General features: G+C 62.2%; 1 protein-coding gene across 1 annotated transcript; it reads left to right on the top strand.

Annotated features, from left to right (window-relative positions):
* Positions 1-5,092: 5,092 nt before the first annotated feature.
* On the top strand, positions 5,093-8,391 carry FZD2 (frizzled class receptor 2). Its single transcript, XM_054649465.2, has one exon. It carries the CDS (start codon positions 5,721-5,723, stop codon positions 7,392-7,394), a length of 1,674 nt encoding a protein of 557 aa, XP_054505440.1. The 5' UTR covers positions 5,093-5,720; the 3' UTR covers positions 7,395-8,391.
* The last annotated feature ends 7,471 nt before the right edge of the window (positions 8,392-15,862 follow it).

Genomic DNA, 15,862 nt, shown 5'->3' with positions numbered 1-15,862 from the left:
ACGGTTCCTGGGGGACATCCAGGGGTCCAGGGTGTCCCTGTGGGGACATCACTGTCACTGCCCTGGGGACACAGACCCCAACCCAGCACAGGGACAGAGCTGAGATGGTTGGACCATGCCCACCCCACCAATATGGGGACCCATTGCCAGCTCCAGGTGTTTCCCTGGGGACTTAAAGGGCACTTCCAACCCCAAAGCAGAGCCAAAAGGGAAATTTGTGCCCATTTCCCCCCTCCCCTCCCCGCTGTGATCCCGTGCACTCTGTGGGCAGAAATGGTCACTGCGGTCTGGGGCGGCTCTAAAAATACCCGAGCCCTGACAGTGACAGCTGCGGCCAGGCCAGGGGGGCCCACAGCGGGGGCTGCCAGCCCCGTGTCCCCTCCCTGCAGGGACAGCCCTTGGCTCTTCCCACACACACACACACACACACACACACACACACACACACACATTTCTCCGTTTCAGAGTCCCCCGGGGTCCCGTCCTGCTGCCCGGGTGTCCCAGCAGGACGGTGCCATGGGGCAGTGGCTGTGTGCCCACCGTGCCCACACTGTCCCCGCGGCCTGGCGGCCGGCACGCAGCCGTGGCAGCCCGGTGGCTGTGGCTCTGGCTGTCCCCAGGCCTCCCCGAAGCCCCTAATCCATCTCTCGCAGCAGGAGATGCCTAAGCTGCCTTTTCATGCCGGCTCCTCCGCGCGCGGGCTCGCGCGCTCTCAATGCCGGCGCTGGCAGGAGATGTGTCCGACAAGCTGAGGGGATCCTCCCCCGCCAGCAAGGTCAAGGTGTGCTTAAGCCACTTTCCCCATGCCCGCCCCGGCGGGTTTTGTGCCCCACCAGCACCAGGGGTGGTTTTGGGGGACAGCACAGCTTTGGGGTCTCACCACCCCGAGGGATCCAGGCAGGCAGACCCATATTGTGGGGGGGCTCATTCCCCAGCTCAGTCTCGGGGTCACCCACCAGCCCCCCGATCCCAGCTGGGGACCCTCTGTGGTCCTTGGCTAAAGCTGTGCTCGCTGCCAACCAGGCTGCCCCCAGGGCTTGGCTCACCCCACACACAGCCCAGGGCTCATCTCTGCCCCCAGCCCCCCTGGGCAGGGCTGCCCACAGACCCCTCCCACACACGGAGCCACTGCAGACCATCAGACCAGTTCAGACCAGTACAAACCAGGCCTGAGCACTCCTCTCCCTGGCCCAAAGAGTAGGGAGCACACGTGTGTGTGTCTGCACACGTGTCTGTGTCTGGGCATGCAGGGCCCATGCCCAGGACCCCGTGTCACTCCTGTTCCCTTGGTGACAGACCCCCGTCCTCTGCTGGCACCTCGCGCCTGCCGCCAGCCAGGGCCTTTGTGCCTGGTTTTAATTAGAGGCTCTTAAGTGTGAAACAAAGCCGAGTGCAGGGCCAGGGGGCCCTTCCCTTCCTCTGTGCTCCTGGGGGACCCCCGAGGTCCCCATCCTGCCTGGCATCGCCTGCCACAGCCCCTCCATTCCCCACTTGTGCTTTGCCGTCCTCTGTGCCCATCCCTCAGGGACACTTGCCAGTGCCCCCTGGAAGTACTGCCCTTCACAGTGGTGCTGGCCACCAGCTCTGCGTGGGGCCACGCGCAGGGCCTGTGCCAGATGTGGTGCCACCCCCAGTGTCACCCCCAGGGCACCTGTCCCCAGGGAGGAGGCTCAGAAAGAGGCCACCACTAGGGTGCTGCTGGGGGTGAGATGGGTGTTCCCAGCTGTGTCCCCCATCCCTGGCTTTGATGGGTGCAGGGAGGACCCCACAGGCATCCTGGCACCTCATGGTGCTGGGGGAATCCCAGGAAGGGGGGCTGCATGGGCACCATGTCCTGCTCTATGAGGGACACAGGAGCCACCAGACCTTTGGAGGAGGTGGTACCCATGGGCCTGCCCCTGGGGACCCTTGGCTGTTGGGAGCAAGGGACTGCCAACACTGGGTGCCCACCAGCATCCCCCAGTGCCGTACTGGGATGAGTGAGAGTCGAGCAGTGGGGGGATTGGGGCTCCTGGGTGCCCCCCACCCTGAGCAGCTCTGTGAGGACATGAAGGGGAGCTGTGGGGAAGAGCTGGGTTTGGCCCCATACTCCCAGTAAAGCCCGGTCTGGGCAGCACCCACCCTCTCCCACTGGGTGCAAGGGCTGGTCCTTGTCTTCACAGTGTTCCCTCCACCCAGGACACCAAGCCCAGACCCCCCTGGGAAGTTTTGGGGAAGGGGCAGCACCCTCTACCACCCCTCATGCAGGGGCCTGGGGATGGGGCTGGGAGCCTGGTGACAGGGACAAGTGATATCAACAGGATTCCCTGGCCACCCTGAATGTTCCTGGGAGGGGACATCCCTGAGTGGGCAGGACCCCACTGGTTGCTTCCCTGGGGTATCCCCTGACACCGCCAGCCCACCCAGGGGTTTCTCTCAGGGCTGACTGGTGGACCTGCTCTGGGTTTTGCCCTCCCCAGGAGGGCTCGGCCCCCACTCTGGGTGGAACCATGTCCCAGTGTGTCCCTGGAGGCTCTGGAGACCCTTGTCCCAAGCCACCAGCACCCAGGAGGACAGGGAGGATGGGGACAGCCTCTGCAACCCCTTCTGAAAGTGAAACCCCTCTATCTCCAGAAAGAATCCAAAATCTGAAGCGTTTAGGAAGCCAAGATCCACGTGGCTGTGCAGACACCCTTGTACTGCTCCTTCCCTGTCGCTGTGGGCCTGCGGGACATGATGGGGACATCCAACCAGACTGTGCCGCCACAGGGCCGGAGCGGGAACGGGAACGGGAACGGGAGCGGGAACGGGAACGGGAACGGGCCGGAGGCAGCGCTGGCCGGGCTCCAGCCTCTGTCCGCCGCCTCCCGCCCGGGACCACCGGACACCCAGCGACCCCCGGGGCCCAAAGGCAGCACAGCACCCCTGGGTGCCCCATCGGGGACAGCCGGCCCTGGCTCCCATCTCACCGCCTCGCCCCACGGCAGCCCCGGAGCCTCCGCCATCCCCGGAGCGGGGAGAGCCCCCGGCAGCCCCGCCGGGACACCCGGCACGTCCGGCCCGGGGAGGCTGGCGGAGAGGGGGGCCCTGCAGCATCGTGTGTCCCGGCTTTCCCCCCCAGGCTTTGATTTTGGAGCCCCCCCTGCCCTTCCCCCTCGGCCAGGAGCCGCAATGGTTTCAATTACGCTGTGAAAGGCGGTGGGGCCCCCTCTTTTCACGACAGCCCGGGTCTCCTGCTCACAACAAAAGCTTAAGTTACAGGAAAGGGAGAGAAAGGGAGGGAGGACGCGCAGGGAGGGAGGGAAGGGGGCTGCCAAGAGCCCCCCAGCCCCCCAAAACGGAGCGGACGGGGGCAGGGGGCTCCCCACCACAGCCCCCAAGGGAAACGGGGGGAAAGGCAGCCCCTTGCCTTGGGAAAGGCAGCCCCCCATTCTAGTGCCGAAATTTGGGGTGATCACTTACAGTTTTGTTCCCTCCAAAGGGAACTCCAGTGCGTCCCAGTCTCTCCCAGTGTGTCTGAGTCTCCCCAGTGTGTCCCGGTGCCCCCCAGTGCGTGTTTGACTCCCCACTGTGTCTCATGACCCCCCCTGTGCTTGACCTCCGTGTGTCCCAACACCCTCACTATGTCTTGGATGGCCCCAGCACACCCTAGATCCCCCTGCTGTGTCCCAGTGTCCCCCCACAGTGTGTCCCAGTCCCCCCTCATGTGTCCCAGATCCCCCCAGCATGTCCTGGGTCCCCCCAGTGTGTCCAGGTTCCCTCCAGGCATATTCCTGCTGTGTCCAAGACTCCCCCTCCCAGTGTGTCCCAGTCCTAACATGTGTCCCAGTTCCCCACAGTGTGTCCCAGTCCCCAAGGCCTCTCCCACTGCCCTGTTTTGGGGATACCCCTGGCTGTGCAGTGGCCTTTTTGGGGTGCAGCACCCCAGGGTGGCCATGGGCAGCCCATGGGGTGGTGGCACTGCCTGGCTGACACCTGGGGACAAGGGATGTTGGGGCCAATACACCCTGTCCTGGAGGTCTCCAGTGGGGCGTGGGAGCTAATCCTGCTCCACTGCACCCTAAAGTGGGACCTGGGGACAGGGGGGGACCCCTTGCAGCACCTTAGAGGGAATGTGGGTCTTGGGATGGGGGGAGCAGCCCCACAAGTGGGGGTTCAAGGTGGGGTTAGGGGACATGAGCAGTGCAGAGGACACAAGGGGGGCACAGGAGACACAGAGGGGGCAGAGGACATGGAGGGAGTGCAGAGGCTACAGCAGGGCTAGGGCACCCAGTGGGGGATTCAGGGGACACAGGGGACATGGGGGGGTGCAGAGCACTTGGGGGGCACAGGGTACATGGGAGGAGCAGGGGACACGGGAGGGGCACAGGACAGAGGTACAGTGACCACGGTGGTTGCCAGGAGACACGGCGGAGAAGTAGGGGACACGGGGGGACAAGGGACAGCAGGGCACACAGAGTGGGGACCAAGGGGACACGGGGGGACAAGGGACAGCAGGGCACACAGAACAGGGACAAGGGGACACGGGGTGGGGCACAGGACAGCAGGGCACACAGAGTGGGACCAAGGGGACACTGGAGGCACAGGGCACAGGAAACATGGGACACGGGGGCACAGGGGACATGGGACACGAGGGGCACAGGAAACACGGAGCACAGGGGACATGGGGGCACACGGGGCACACGGGGCACAGGGGGCACAGGGGACACGGGTGGCAGAGGCCACAATGCAGTGCGGGCACACGGGGCACAGGGGACACTGGGGGCACTGGGGGCACAGGGGACACGGGCGGCAGAAGCCACAATGCCGTTCGGGCACACGGGGCACAGGGGACACGGAGCACACGGGACACGGGCGGCAGAAGCCACAATGCCGTTCGGGCACACGGGGCACACGGCAGGGCCGCTCCCCGCGGCCCCGGCCCGACCCCGCCCGCGGGGGAGTTCGGGGGGGTTCGCACCGCTCGGAAAAACTTTGGGGGGGGGGGGGCGGTGACCCCCGGGGCGGGGGCGGGGCCTGGTGGGCGTGGTCCGGGTGGGAGTGGGCGTGGCGGCCGCGCCGTTTGAATGTGATTGGCGGAGCGGGCGGGGCGGGGGGCGCTGGCCCCGCCCGGCGGGGACGCGGCGCTGCCCCGCACAAAGGCGGCGGGAGCGTCCGGTGCGGCCGCTCCGTTCCCCGCGCCCCGGGACCCCGGCACCCCCCCGGCACCCCCCCGGCACCCCCCGGGACCCCCCTCCCGCCACCCTCCCGGCACCACCGCCCGCCCGCGGCTCCGGGAGCAGCAGGAGCGCCAAGTTCGGGCAGCGGGAGCAGCGCCGCGGAGCACCGGGAGCGCCACGTCCGAGCACCGGGAGCCGTCCCGCCACGCACAAGAGATCGAAACACCGGGAGCCGTCCCGCCGGGCACGGGGTAGGCGGACAGCGGGCAGCGGGAGCCGTCCGGGCAACGCCGGGTGCGGGGGATTCGGGCGCCGGGAGCCGACCAGGCGGGAGCTGAGAGTATCCCGTCACCGGGGATCGTCCAGCCAGCACCGGCCACGGAGGAGCTGATCCTCGGGAGCCGTCGAGTCAGCATCGGGCACGGCAGATCAGGCCAGCCGGAGTCATCCAGGCGGGACCAGAGCGTATCCAGTCACCGGGAGTCGTCCAGGCAGCACCGGGCACGGCAGCCCCGGACGGGAGGATTGGCCGTCCGGCGGGGCACCGGGCACGGTAAATCGGGGCGCACGGCTCGGGGCACCATGGGCCCCCCCGGCGTGCTGCCCGCCCTGGCCTGGCTGCTGGCGGGGCTGAGTGTGCCGGCGCCGAGCCGGGCCCAGCTGCACGGCGAGAAGGGCATCTCCATCCCCGACCACGGCTTCTGCCAGCCCATCTCCATCCCGCTCTGCACCGACATCGCCTACAACCAGACCATCATGCCCAACCTGCTGGGTCACACCAACCAGGAGGACGCAGGGCTGGAGGTCCATCAGTTCTACCCGCTGGTGAAGGTGCAGTGCTCGCTGGAGCTGAAGTTCTTCCTGTGCTCCATGTACGCGCCGGTGTGCACGGTGCTGGAGCAGGCCATCCCTCCGTGCCGCTCCATCTGCGAGCGGGCGCGCCAGGGCTGCGAGGCCCTCATGAACAAATTCGGCTTCCAGTGGCCAGAGCGGTTGCGATGTGAGAACTTCCCCCGGCACGGCGCCGAGCAGATCTGTGTGGGGCAGAACCACTCGGAGGACGGCGGCTCCCCGGCCCTGCTGACGAGCGCCACGCCGCTGGCCGGCCAGGGCACCCCCGGCGCCCCTCGCTACGCCACCCTGGACCACCCCTTCCACTGCCCGCGGGCGCTGAAGGTGCCCAGCTACCTCAACTACAAGTTCCTGGGGGAGAAGGACTGCGCGGCGCCCTGCGAGCCCACCCGGCCCGATGGCCACATGTTCTTCAACGAGGATGAGATCCGCTTCGCCCGCATCTGGATCCTCATCTGGTCCGTCCTGTGCTGCGCCTCCACCTTCTTCACCGTCACCACCTACCTGGTGGACATGCAGCGCTTCCGCTACCCCGAGCGACCCATCATCTTCCTCTCGGGCTGCTACACCATGGTGTCGGTGGCCTACATCGCCGGCTTCGTGCTGGAGGAGAGGGTGGTCTGCAACGAGCGCTTCCAGGAGGACGGCTACCGCACCGTGGTGCAGGGCACCAAGAAGGAGGGCTGCACCATCCTCTTCATGATGCTCTACTTCTTCAGCATGGCCAGCTCCATCTGGTGGGTCATCCTCTCCCTCACCTGGTTCCTGGCCGCCGGCATGAAGTGGGGCCATGAGGCCATCGAGGCCAACTCCCAGTACTTTCACTTGGCTGCCTGGGCAGTGCCGGCGGTCAAGACCATCACCATCCTGGCCATGGGGCAGATCGATGGGGACCTGCTGAGCGGCGTCTGCTTCGTGGGCCTCAACAACATCGACCCTCTGCGAGGCTTCGTGCTGGCCCCGCTCTTCGTCTACCTCTTCATCGGCACCTCCTTCCTCCTGGCCGGCTTCGTCTCCCTCTTCCGCATCCGCACCATCATGAAGCACGGCGGCACCAAGACCGAGAAGCTGGAGCGGCTCATGGTTCGCATCGGGGTCTTCAGCGTGCTCTACACCGTCCCGGCCACCATCGTCATCGCCTGCTACTTCTACGAGCAGGCCTTCCGCGAGCACTGGGAGCGCAGCTGGATCAGCCAGAACTGCAAGAGCTTGGCCATCCCCTGCCCGCTGCACTTCACCCCCCGCATGACCCCCGACTTCACCGTCTACATGATCAAGTATCTCATGACTCTGATCGTGGGCATCACCTCCGGGTTCTGGATATGGTCTGGCAAAACCCTGCACTCCTGGAGGAAGTTCTACACTCGGCTCACCAACAGCAAGCAGGGCGAGACCACGGTGTGACCCCCCTGGCCCCGCCGCCCTTCGGCCTGAAATATTTTTTTGGGGGGTGGGGGGGAGGAGTTATTATATATTTTTTATTTTTAGATTTATTAACGTCTAAGGGGTGTCTCTCTTTCTCTTTGAATTTTTTTTTTTTTTTTGTAATTAAACCTGTAAATAGCATTTGTAAATTTAAGTATATATTTGTATTTAAAAATGTGGAAAAAGAGAGGGAGGAAATAGGAGGAGAGGGAGGGAAAAAGAGGAGAAAAAGGAAGGAGAAGAGGGGAGGAAAAAGGATGAAAAGGGAAAAAAACAGTGGAAAAGGGAGGAAAAAAAGGGGAAAGGAAATGAAAAAGGAAAGGAAGGAAAAAAGGAGCAGACGAGGGAAAAATGAGCAGCAAGGGGTGAAAAATGAGAAAAGTGAGGAAAAAGGGGAAAATGAGAGGAAAGGGAGGAAAAAGGTAGGAGAGAGGGGAGGAAAACAGGAGAAAAGGGAGAAAAACAGAAAAGAGCAGAAAACAGGAGAAAAGGGAAGAAAAAGGAGAAAAAAAAAGGAAAGGGAGAAAAAACAGGAGAAGGAGAGAAAAGAGAAAAAGATAAAAAAAGAGGGGAAAAGAGAAAAGGATTAAAAAAACAAGGAGAGAAAAAGGATCAGAAAATAGAGAAAGAGGTGGGAAAATGGAGAAAAAAGAGGAGAAAAAGGGGAAAAACACTGCCAAGCTTGGGAGAGGACCCTCGGCTCCCTGCTCCCCCCTTCCCACTCTGTCCCGGCTCCCTCCAGCCCTGCTCCGCTGGCCCCTGGAAAAAAGGGTGAAAAAAGGCAAAAAACCCCCAAACCAAGCCCATTTTTCTCACTCTCCTTTCAAAACTCCCCAAGAAAGTGGATTTTTTCTTCCCCACCCCTTTGCTCCCACGAGACCCTGAGCTGGGGCTGCCGCCCCCGGGGGCTCTCCCTGGGCCCCCCTACTTGGCTGATGACTTTTCCTCCCAAATCCCTTTTTTGAACAATCCTTCACAAATACAAACGAGTCCAAAAAATGCCAGATTATTCCCGAGGGCTTTTTTTTTTCCCCAAAAAAACCCCAATAATTAAATTGTGGGGGTTCCCATGGATTCTGCCGGGCCCCCCCACTTCCACCGCCCCATGGGGATGATCCAGTGCCTCCCTCCAGCTGGAACAAAGCACTTTGAAAGGGGGAAAAAAGAGATTTTTAACCCAAAAAATGAGGAATTTTCAGTGTGCAGAGGGAGGGGGGGCCTCTCCTGTGTCCCCCCCCGGGAGGAAATAGCTCACATTTTCTCTGGGATTAGGGGTTTGGCTGGGGTGGGCCCTGGGTCCCGACTCGGGTTCGCTCTGTTGGGGTTTGGGGGATGCTGGAGGGGGATGTAGGGGAGTTTCAGCTAGAGGGGGACAACTCAGGGCAGGGAGGGGGGGCTGAAAGGATGGATTTAATCAGCTGGGTTTAATTGGAATGAAAAAAAATACTCTTCCCAAAATGGAGAGGGAGACCTGGCCATGAAGCACTGGCCCCAGGGGTGCCCCAAAATCAGCCCCGAGGAGCCTCAGCCCTTCTGGTCTCCCTCGTTCCAGGGGATTTGGGGATCCCTGGAGCACAAAGAGGGATTGCTGGGGCATTGCACCGTTCCCCTTCCCCCAGCAAAGCCCGGGAAAATCCCCAAACCCCCTTAAAAATCCCAGTCCCGCGGTGAGGGTGAGGCGGGAGCTGAAGGGGTTAAGGCAGCGCCTCTCCAGCACATTTTGGAAAGGAAAAACTCTTTGGATCCGGTTTAATTTTCCAGCGATGACTTGGAAGGGGGGAGAGAAGAGGGGGAGAAACTTATCCAGGGCTTCTTTTCCCCCTCCTCTGCTGTTTGGAGAAGCAGTTTGGGGGTCGGGCTGGGCTGGTCGGGACCCCCCCCAGCCCCCCCTTGGCACCCCCCAGGACACCCCAGCATCCCCTGTTACCCCAGCCCCTGCCCTGGGAGCCTCTGGAAGTGGGAATTCAGGCAGGGAGATTCCTGCACTCTGTTCTGGTGGTGGCATGGGCAGGCTGAGCCTCGGCCAAGGCATCAGGGGACCCCCCCTGCACCCCTCAATGCCCACCCCGAGGGTGCCACCCCCTTGCCAAGGGGGTCCCAGGCTGTTTCCAGCCTTGGCTCTGGGTGGTTCAGTTTTGGGGTGCTGCCCTTGGGGTCCTGGCTCTGGCTGGAGGGTCCTGCTCCCCAAAAAGCTGCTCCCCCCAGGGCTGCTTTGTTTTCCAGAGGCGCAGATCACGGGGGACGGGGGAATGTAAACTCTCCACCCAGGAATGCAGGAGCTCCGAGAGGAGATTTTTTTAAAAGGCTTCATGTCCTGGCTTTGGAAAACAGAGCTGGGATCTGGGATTGCTGGGGCTGCTCCTGTGCTCCGGGGGTGCTGAGGGATCTGGGGGTTCTGGGGGTCCCTGACCCTGGCTCCACAGGCTCCTGTGATGGAGGAAGTGGGCCAGCTCTGTGCCCTTTCCAAGCAATTTTTTGGGGAGGTGTTGGAGGTTTTTGGCTCTCAGGGCTGTTTGCAGCCTGAGCAGGAGGAGCTGGAGGGTGTCTGCAAGAAGCAGTCAGCACATGTCCCCTCTGTCCCCTGCTCTGTCACCCCAGGGATGGGGCACCCTGGAAAACACCAGGGACAGGTCACCCCAGAGATGGATCTTTCTGGGAATGGGTCACCCGAGGGACAACTCACCCTGGGTACAGGTCACCCTGGAGATGGGTGACCCTAAGGATGGGGCACCCCAGGAGCAGCTGATTGATCTCTGAGGAGAGATAACCCCAAACCCAGCTAACCCCAGGGATGGGTCATCCCATGTCCAGGTAACCTTGGGGATGTCACCCAAAGAATGGGTGCCCCCAGGTGCCACTAATCCCAGGGACAGGGGACAGGGACCTTCTCGCTGAGCAGGGCTGTCCCCAGGCCGGTGACGCCCATCCTCCTCTTCTCCTTTTAAGCCGAGTGAAGAGGGAGCAAACGCCAGCGGGTCGGGCCGTGTCCCCTCCCGGCCGCCCGGGGCTCCTTTGATGTCCCCTAATGAGCCCCGCTCTGTTTTCACAGCTGCCACCGCCGCGGGAGTCAATTAATCAATTAACGCCAAACCCGGGCCGGCCCCCGAGCACCCGCAACTCATCACAGCAGTGCCACCAGTGCCACCAGTGCCACCAGTGCCCGCTGGGCTCGTGCTCCTGGGCATGGGGACAGGGCTCAGCACAGCCGTGGGTGACAGCACCGGACTGTCCCAGCACAGGGACAGCCCCGGCGGTGACAGCACTGCAGGCAAGGGAGAGGAGGAGGGAGGAGCTGGGAGAAGGACCCTGGGTCATGCGGTGTCCCCAGCACTGGCTGTCCCAGCGCTCCTGGGACCCAGGCCGTGGTCGCTGCTGTCCCCTGCTGCTGGTCCTGTCCTGTCCCCTTATCCATGGGCTCTCTGTTCCCTCCCCTGCCACCGCCCCCCTTGTCCCGGTCTCCAGCAGTGACACGGAGGTAGCACAGGGAGGTGACAGGGGTGTGACAAGGGACATCTCTTTGCTACACTTCCCGTGTCTCCATGATCACTTGGTATGACAGGTCCTGAGACTTTGTGGGGACATCTCCGGCTGTCCCCACCTTCTGGCTCCGTGTGCCTTCACCCCCAGCAGTGACCCAAGGGCCCAGCACCCAGCGGTGGCAGCGGGGCCCCGGCTGTCCCCGGCTGTCCCCCCGGGCCGCCCGTCCCCGCCGGGCGGGCGCTGGAGCGGGATCTGGCCGCAGCCGAGGCCGAGCCCTGGCCGGGCGCCAGCGGGGACAGGCGGCTGAATTCGGCTCCGGCCGCTCTTAAAGGAGACGGAGCCGCCGGGAGGGACCGCGGGACGGGGCCGGCACCTCGGGGGGCCCCAGGGCGGGGAGGGTCTGCCAGGGCAGGAGCCCCCATCCTGTCCCCATCCCGGCCAGGTGTGCGCGGTGGGGGTGGATCCATCCCCGTCACTGCCCCCGAACCGTGTGGGATCCTGGCTCTGTACGGGGACACACCTGAAACTGGGGGAGTGGGGAATGTGGGGGAGTGGGGAATGTGGGGCCTCCTCCACATCCCAGCATTGTCCTGGAGAGCTTGGGGACAGTGGGTGTGATGAGCTGTGCCATCCACAGTGCCCTCCCCTCCCCTGGACACAGGGATGTGGGGTCCTGACTCCATCCCAGCACCCCTCCAGCAGGACAGAGCTGGATTGACCCAATCTCCATCCTGGGGAACTCCTGGAGAAGCTGGGGTGGATGGACACAGGGTGGGTGGGTGGGCACGGGCTCCCATCTCCATTCTGGTGCACCTCCTGGAGAAGCTGGGATGGGTGAGAGTGGGACCCCACCAACATCCAGGGCCTGTCCAGAGAGCATTGGGTGAATGGACAAGGGATGGATGGGCATGGATGGAAGGATGGATGGACACAGATGTGATGGATGGACATGGGATGGATGGATGGATGGATGGATGGATGGATGGATGGATGGATGGATGGATGGATGGATGGATGGATGGATGGATATCAGATGGATGGATGGATGGATGGATGGATGGATGGATGGATGGATGGATATCAGATGGATGGACATGAATTGGATGCACATGTGTGGAACGGGTGGATGTGAGGTGGATGGACATGGACTGGATGGACACAGATGGAATGAGTAGGCTCAGGATGGGTGGACACAGATGGGATGGATGGACACGGACAGGATGGATGGATGGATGGACACGGATGGATGGACACAGACAGGATGGATGGATGGATGGACATGGATGGATGGACACAGACAGGATGGATGGACACAGTCTCCCCCATCCCCCAGGACCCCTCCCTGCCCTGTCCCGCAGGGCTCAGCCCGGGGCCGCCCCTCGGCCCCGCGGTTCCGCAGCTGCCCTGGCCGGGGCAGGGTCCGGCCGGGGGGCCCAGGGGGCTCAGGGGGAGGGGCTGGCCAGGGGGCCCAGAGGGGGCTCGGGGGAGGGTCCGGGCGGGCGCGGGGGCGGCTCCGGAGGCGGCGGCGGCTCCGGGTGCGGGAATGTTTGTGCAGCTGGAGCCGATTATGGGGCGGGAGCGGGAGGGGGGAGGGGGGCGAGGGGGTCGTGCAAGGGGGAGAGGGATGTGCAGGGAGAGCAGAGCTGTGTGCAGGGGGCTCCCCACCTGCGTGGAGCGTGTGTGGAGGGTCCCCAGGCACCCCCGTGCCCATGTGGGGTGCCACCCACTCCCACCTGTCCTGTCACAGGCACCCCGCGTGTGCAAACCCCAGGGACATCCAGGGACACGCCAGGGACACGCCAGGGACACACCAGGGACATGCCGGGAACACCCTCGCGCTGTGGGTGCCCCTCAGGGGGTCACTCCCCCCATGCTGGGGATCCCCAGCCTGGCCCCAGCTCGGCCCTTGTGCTCACTCTGGTCCCTGCTGATGCCCTGAAGGCTCTCGGGGGGCCAGGGCAGTCTAGAGGTCACTGATTGTCCCTGCCTTGTCTGGGTGGGTGAAGGAGCCACCATTGCAGGGACCTTGGGGGTGCCCCCTCATCCGTGCCCAGCTCAGCCCCCCTGATCTGGCCCTGATTGCCCCTCTGGAGATGGAGAAGTGGAAGCCAGTGACAGGGAAAGGGGGGTGGCAACTCCAAAAGAGAAAATTGGGAGTGCCCCCCCATGGCACCTGGGGCCACCCATCAGAGGACACCCCAAAAGCCTGAATTCCCCCATCAAGGTTTAACCCCTGCACTGCCAGGACCATGACACTGCCTGATCCCACTCCCTGTTTCCATTGCTTTTACCACAAAACAGCTGGTTCAGGTTGGACAAATTATTCCCTTGGCCCAACCTCCCACTTTTTACTCATTATTTTTATTAGTTGTTGTCATTATTATTCATAAAGGGAAAGAAATCATCTTCCAGCCCCCAGCATGGCAAATTATCTGCTTGCCTTTGTCTACCTCCTTTGGGAAGGAAGGGAGGGAGGGAGGGATGGATGGATGGATGGATGGATGGACATGGATGGATGGATGGATGGATGGATGGATGATGGATGGATGGATGGATGATGGATGGATGGATGGACATGGATGGATGGATGGATGATGGATGGATGGATGGATGGATGGATGGATGGATGGATGGATGGATGGATGATGGATGGATGGATGGATGGATGGATGGACAGGGATGGATGGACATGGATGGATGGATGGATGATGGATGGATGGACATGGATGGATGGATGGATGGATGATGGATGATGATGGATGGATGGATGATGGATGGATGGATGGATGGATGGATGGATGGATGGATGGATGAATGATGGATGGATGGATGGACATGGATGGATGGATGGATGGATGGATGGATGGATGGACATGGATGGATGATGGATGGATGGATGATGGATGGATGGATGGATGGACATGGATGGATGGATGGACATGGATGGATGATGGATGGATGGATGATGGATGGATGATGGATGGACAGGGATGGATGGATGGATGGATGGATGGATGGATGGATGGATGGATGGATGGATGGATGGATGATGGATGAGGGATAGATGAGAGATGATGGATGATGGATGGATGGATGGATGGATGGATGGATGGACGGACAATGGATGGATGGATGATGGATGGATGATGGATGGATGGATGATGGATGAGGGATAGATGAGAGATGATGGATGGGGATGGATGGATGGACAGACGGACTGCGTCTCAGCCTGCACTACCCTCTGCCACCACACTCACCACTGGGTTTCAGGGGTGAATGTGGGGTTCAAAACACAATGTTTAATGTTCTTTTCTGGGGTGGGTTCATTAAATCCAGGGGCAGGCTCAGTGCCAGGGTGGGCAGACTCTCCAGAAGGCCAGGATGTACCTGGTGCACACAGAATCCTGCTCATGGACCCTGAGGTTCACCCACAGGTCCCTGGCTTTTCCTTCATAAAATCCCTGCTCCATTACCTGCCTGAAGCCTCCTTTTGGGGTTTTAATGCATCATTCCTCCATTTTTGAGAGTTTTCTTATGTGGAATTTGGAGGAGCACAGGGCTGGGTCCATCCTGGTGCTGCAGGACCTGGCTGCCATCGGTGTGATGAGCTGGGGGTGGCTGGGTCAGGTCTCAGAGCCTGGGATCCCAGTGGCTGCTCCCCTGGATTTTCCCACTGCAGGGAGGCAGAGGAGGGGGAACAGCCCCCTCAGCCCCTAGTTCCACACAGACACCCCTGACCCATTAAACATCATCTGCTGGGCACCCAAACCTGGCTGCTGAAGGGGCCATTGGTGCCACCTCTCTGTACCTGTCCCCTAGGGCTGGCACCTCCTGGGGGATCCCACAGCGACACTGGGATCCCACAGTGAATTGGGATCCTGCAGTGACATTGGGATCCCACAGTGACATTGGGATCCCACCCTGATCCTTCCTGGGGGATCCCAAAGTGACATTGAGATCCTGCTGTGACATTGGAATCCCACAGTGACATTGGGATCCCACAGTGACATTGAGATCCCACAGTCTCATTGGGATCCCACCGTGATCCCTCCTGGGGGATCCCACAGTGACATGACTCCCCAGGAGCAGCCAGGGGCAGGGTTTTGGTTTTATTCCCCATTTGATATAAACCTGACCCTTTCAGGGATTAAATTGACTTTTCCAGTGGCAGAAAGGGGCTGCTCTGAGGGCTGCTGGTCCTGGCCTGCTGGGGACACAGCAGGACGGGCTCGGCCGTGGGTGGCTTTGGGGGCTCAGAGTGATTTGGAGGCTCAGTGTGATTTGGGGGCTGTTTCCTGAGGGTGCAAGGCCGGGTGTGCCCCCAGCCCGTGCCCCTGCAGCGGGCAGCGCTCCGGGAGGGGAGGGGGCAGCACTGGGGAACAGAGCAGGAAAGGGTCTGTAACACCCAGGGCGGCCGGGAGGGGAACAGGGCCACCCTTGTGGGGTCAGGGACAGGATCCTGCTCAGGGACACAGGGATAGGGACACAGGGACAGGATCCTTCCTGGGGACACAGGGACAGGATCCTGCTCGGGGACACAGGGACAAGGACACCGGGACAGGATTCTCCCTCGGGACACAGGGACAGACTCTCGCACAGGTGCCATGGTCCTGCTGGGCTCTCCTCCCTTCCCGGGACTGTCCGCGGCGCTGAGGGGTCCATGGGGATGCGGATCCTCGGGGACCCCCAGCAGGACGTGGCCCCTCCAGCCCCGGACCCACGGCTGGGGATGTTCTTGGTGGGCCCCCCCGGCCCGTCCCAGCCCCAGCGGCTTTCCTGATGCCCCGACCTCGCGCCGGTCCCGCTCGGGGTCCCGGACCCGGTGTCCCCCGCTCCTTCCCGGGGACGCGACCCCAGCAGGCCCCCCGAGGGCCACCGAGACCCTTGAACAAGCCCATTGGACACGCCCAGTTTGCGGACACGCCCATAAATGACGACATCCTTACGATAGACCACGCCCACGTCAC

This window comes from Agelaius phoeniceus, chromosome 26, assembly GCF_051311805.1.
Source record: "Agelaius phoeniceus isolate bAgePho1 chromosome 26, bAgePho1.hap1, whole genome shotgun sequence".
In the NCBI taxonomy this organism is placed as follows: domain Eukaryota; kingdom Metazoa; phylum Chordata; class Aves; order Passeriformes; family Icteridae; genus Agelaius; species Agelaius phoeniceus.
Note: the sequence above shows the minus strand (reverse complement) of the source record. Positions and strands in the feature narration are given on the sequence as shown.

What these genes read in the sequence shown, in the direction of transcription:
- FZD2 (XM_054649465.2), top strand. Translation starts at nt 5,721, where the DNA reads ATGGGCCCCCCCGGCGTGCTGCCCGCCCTGGCCTGGCTGCTGGCGGGG.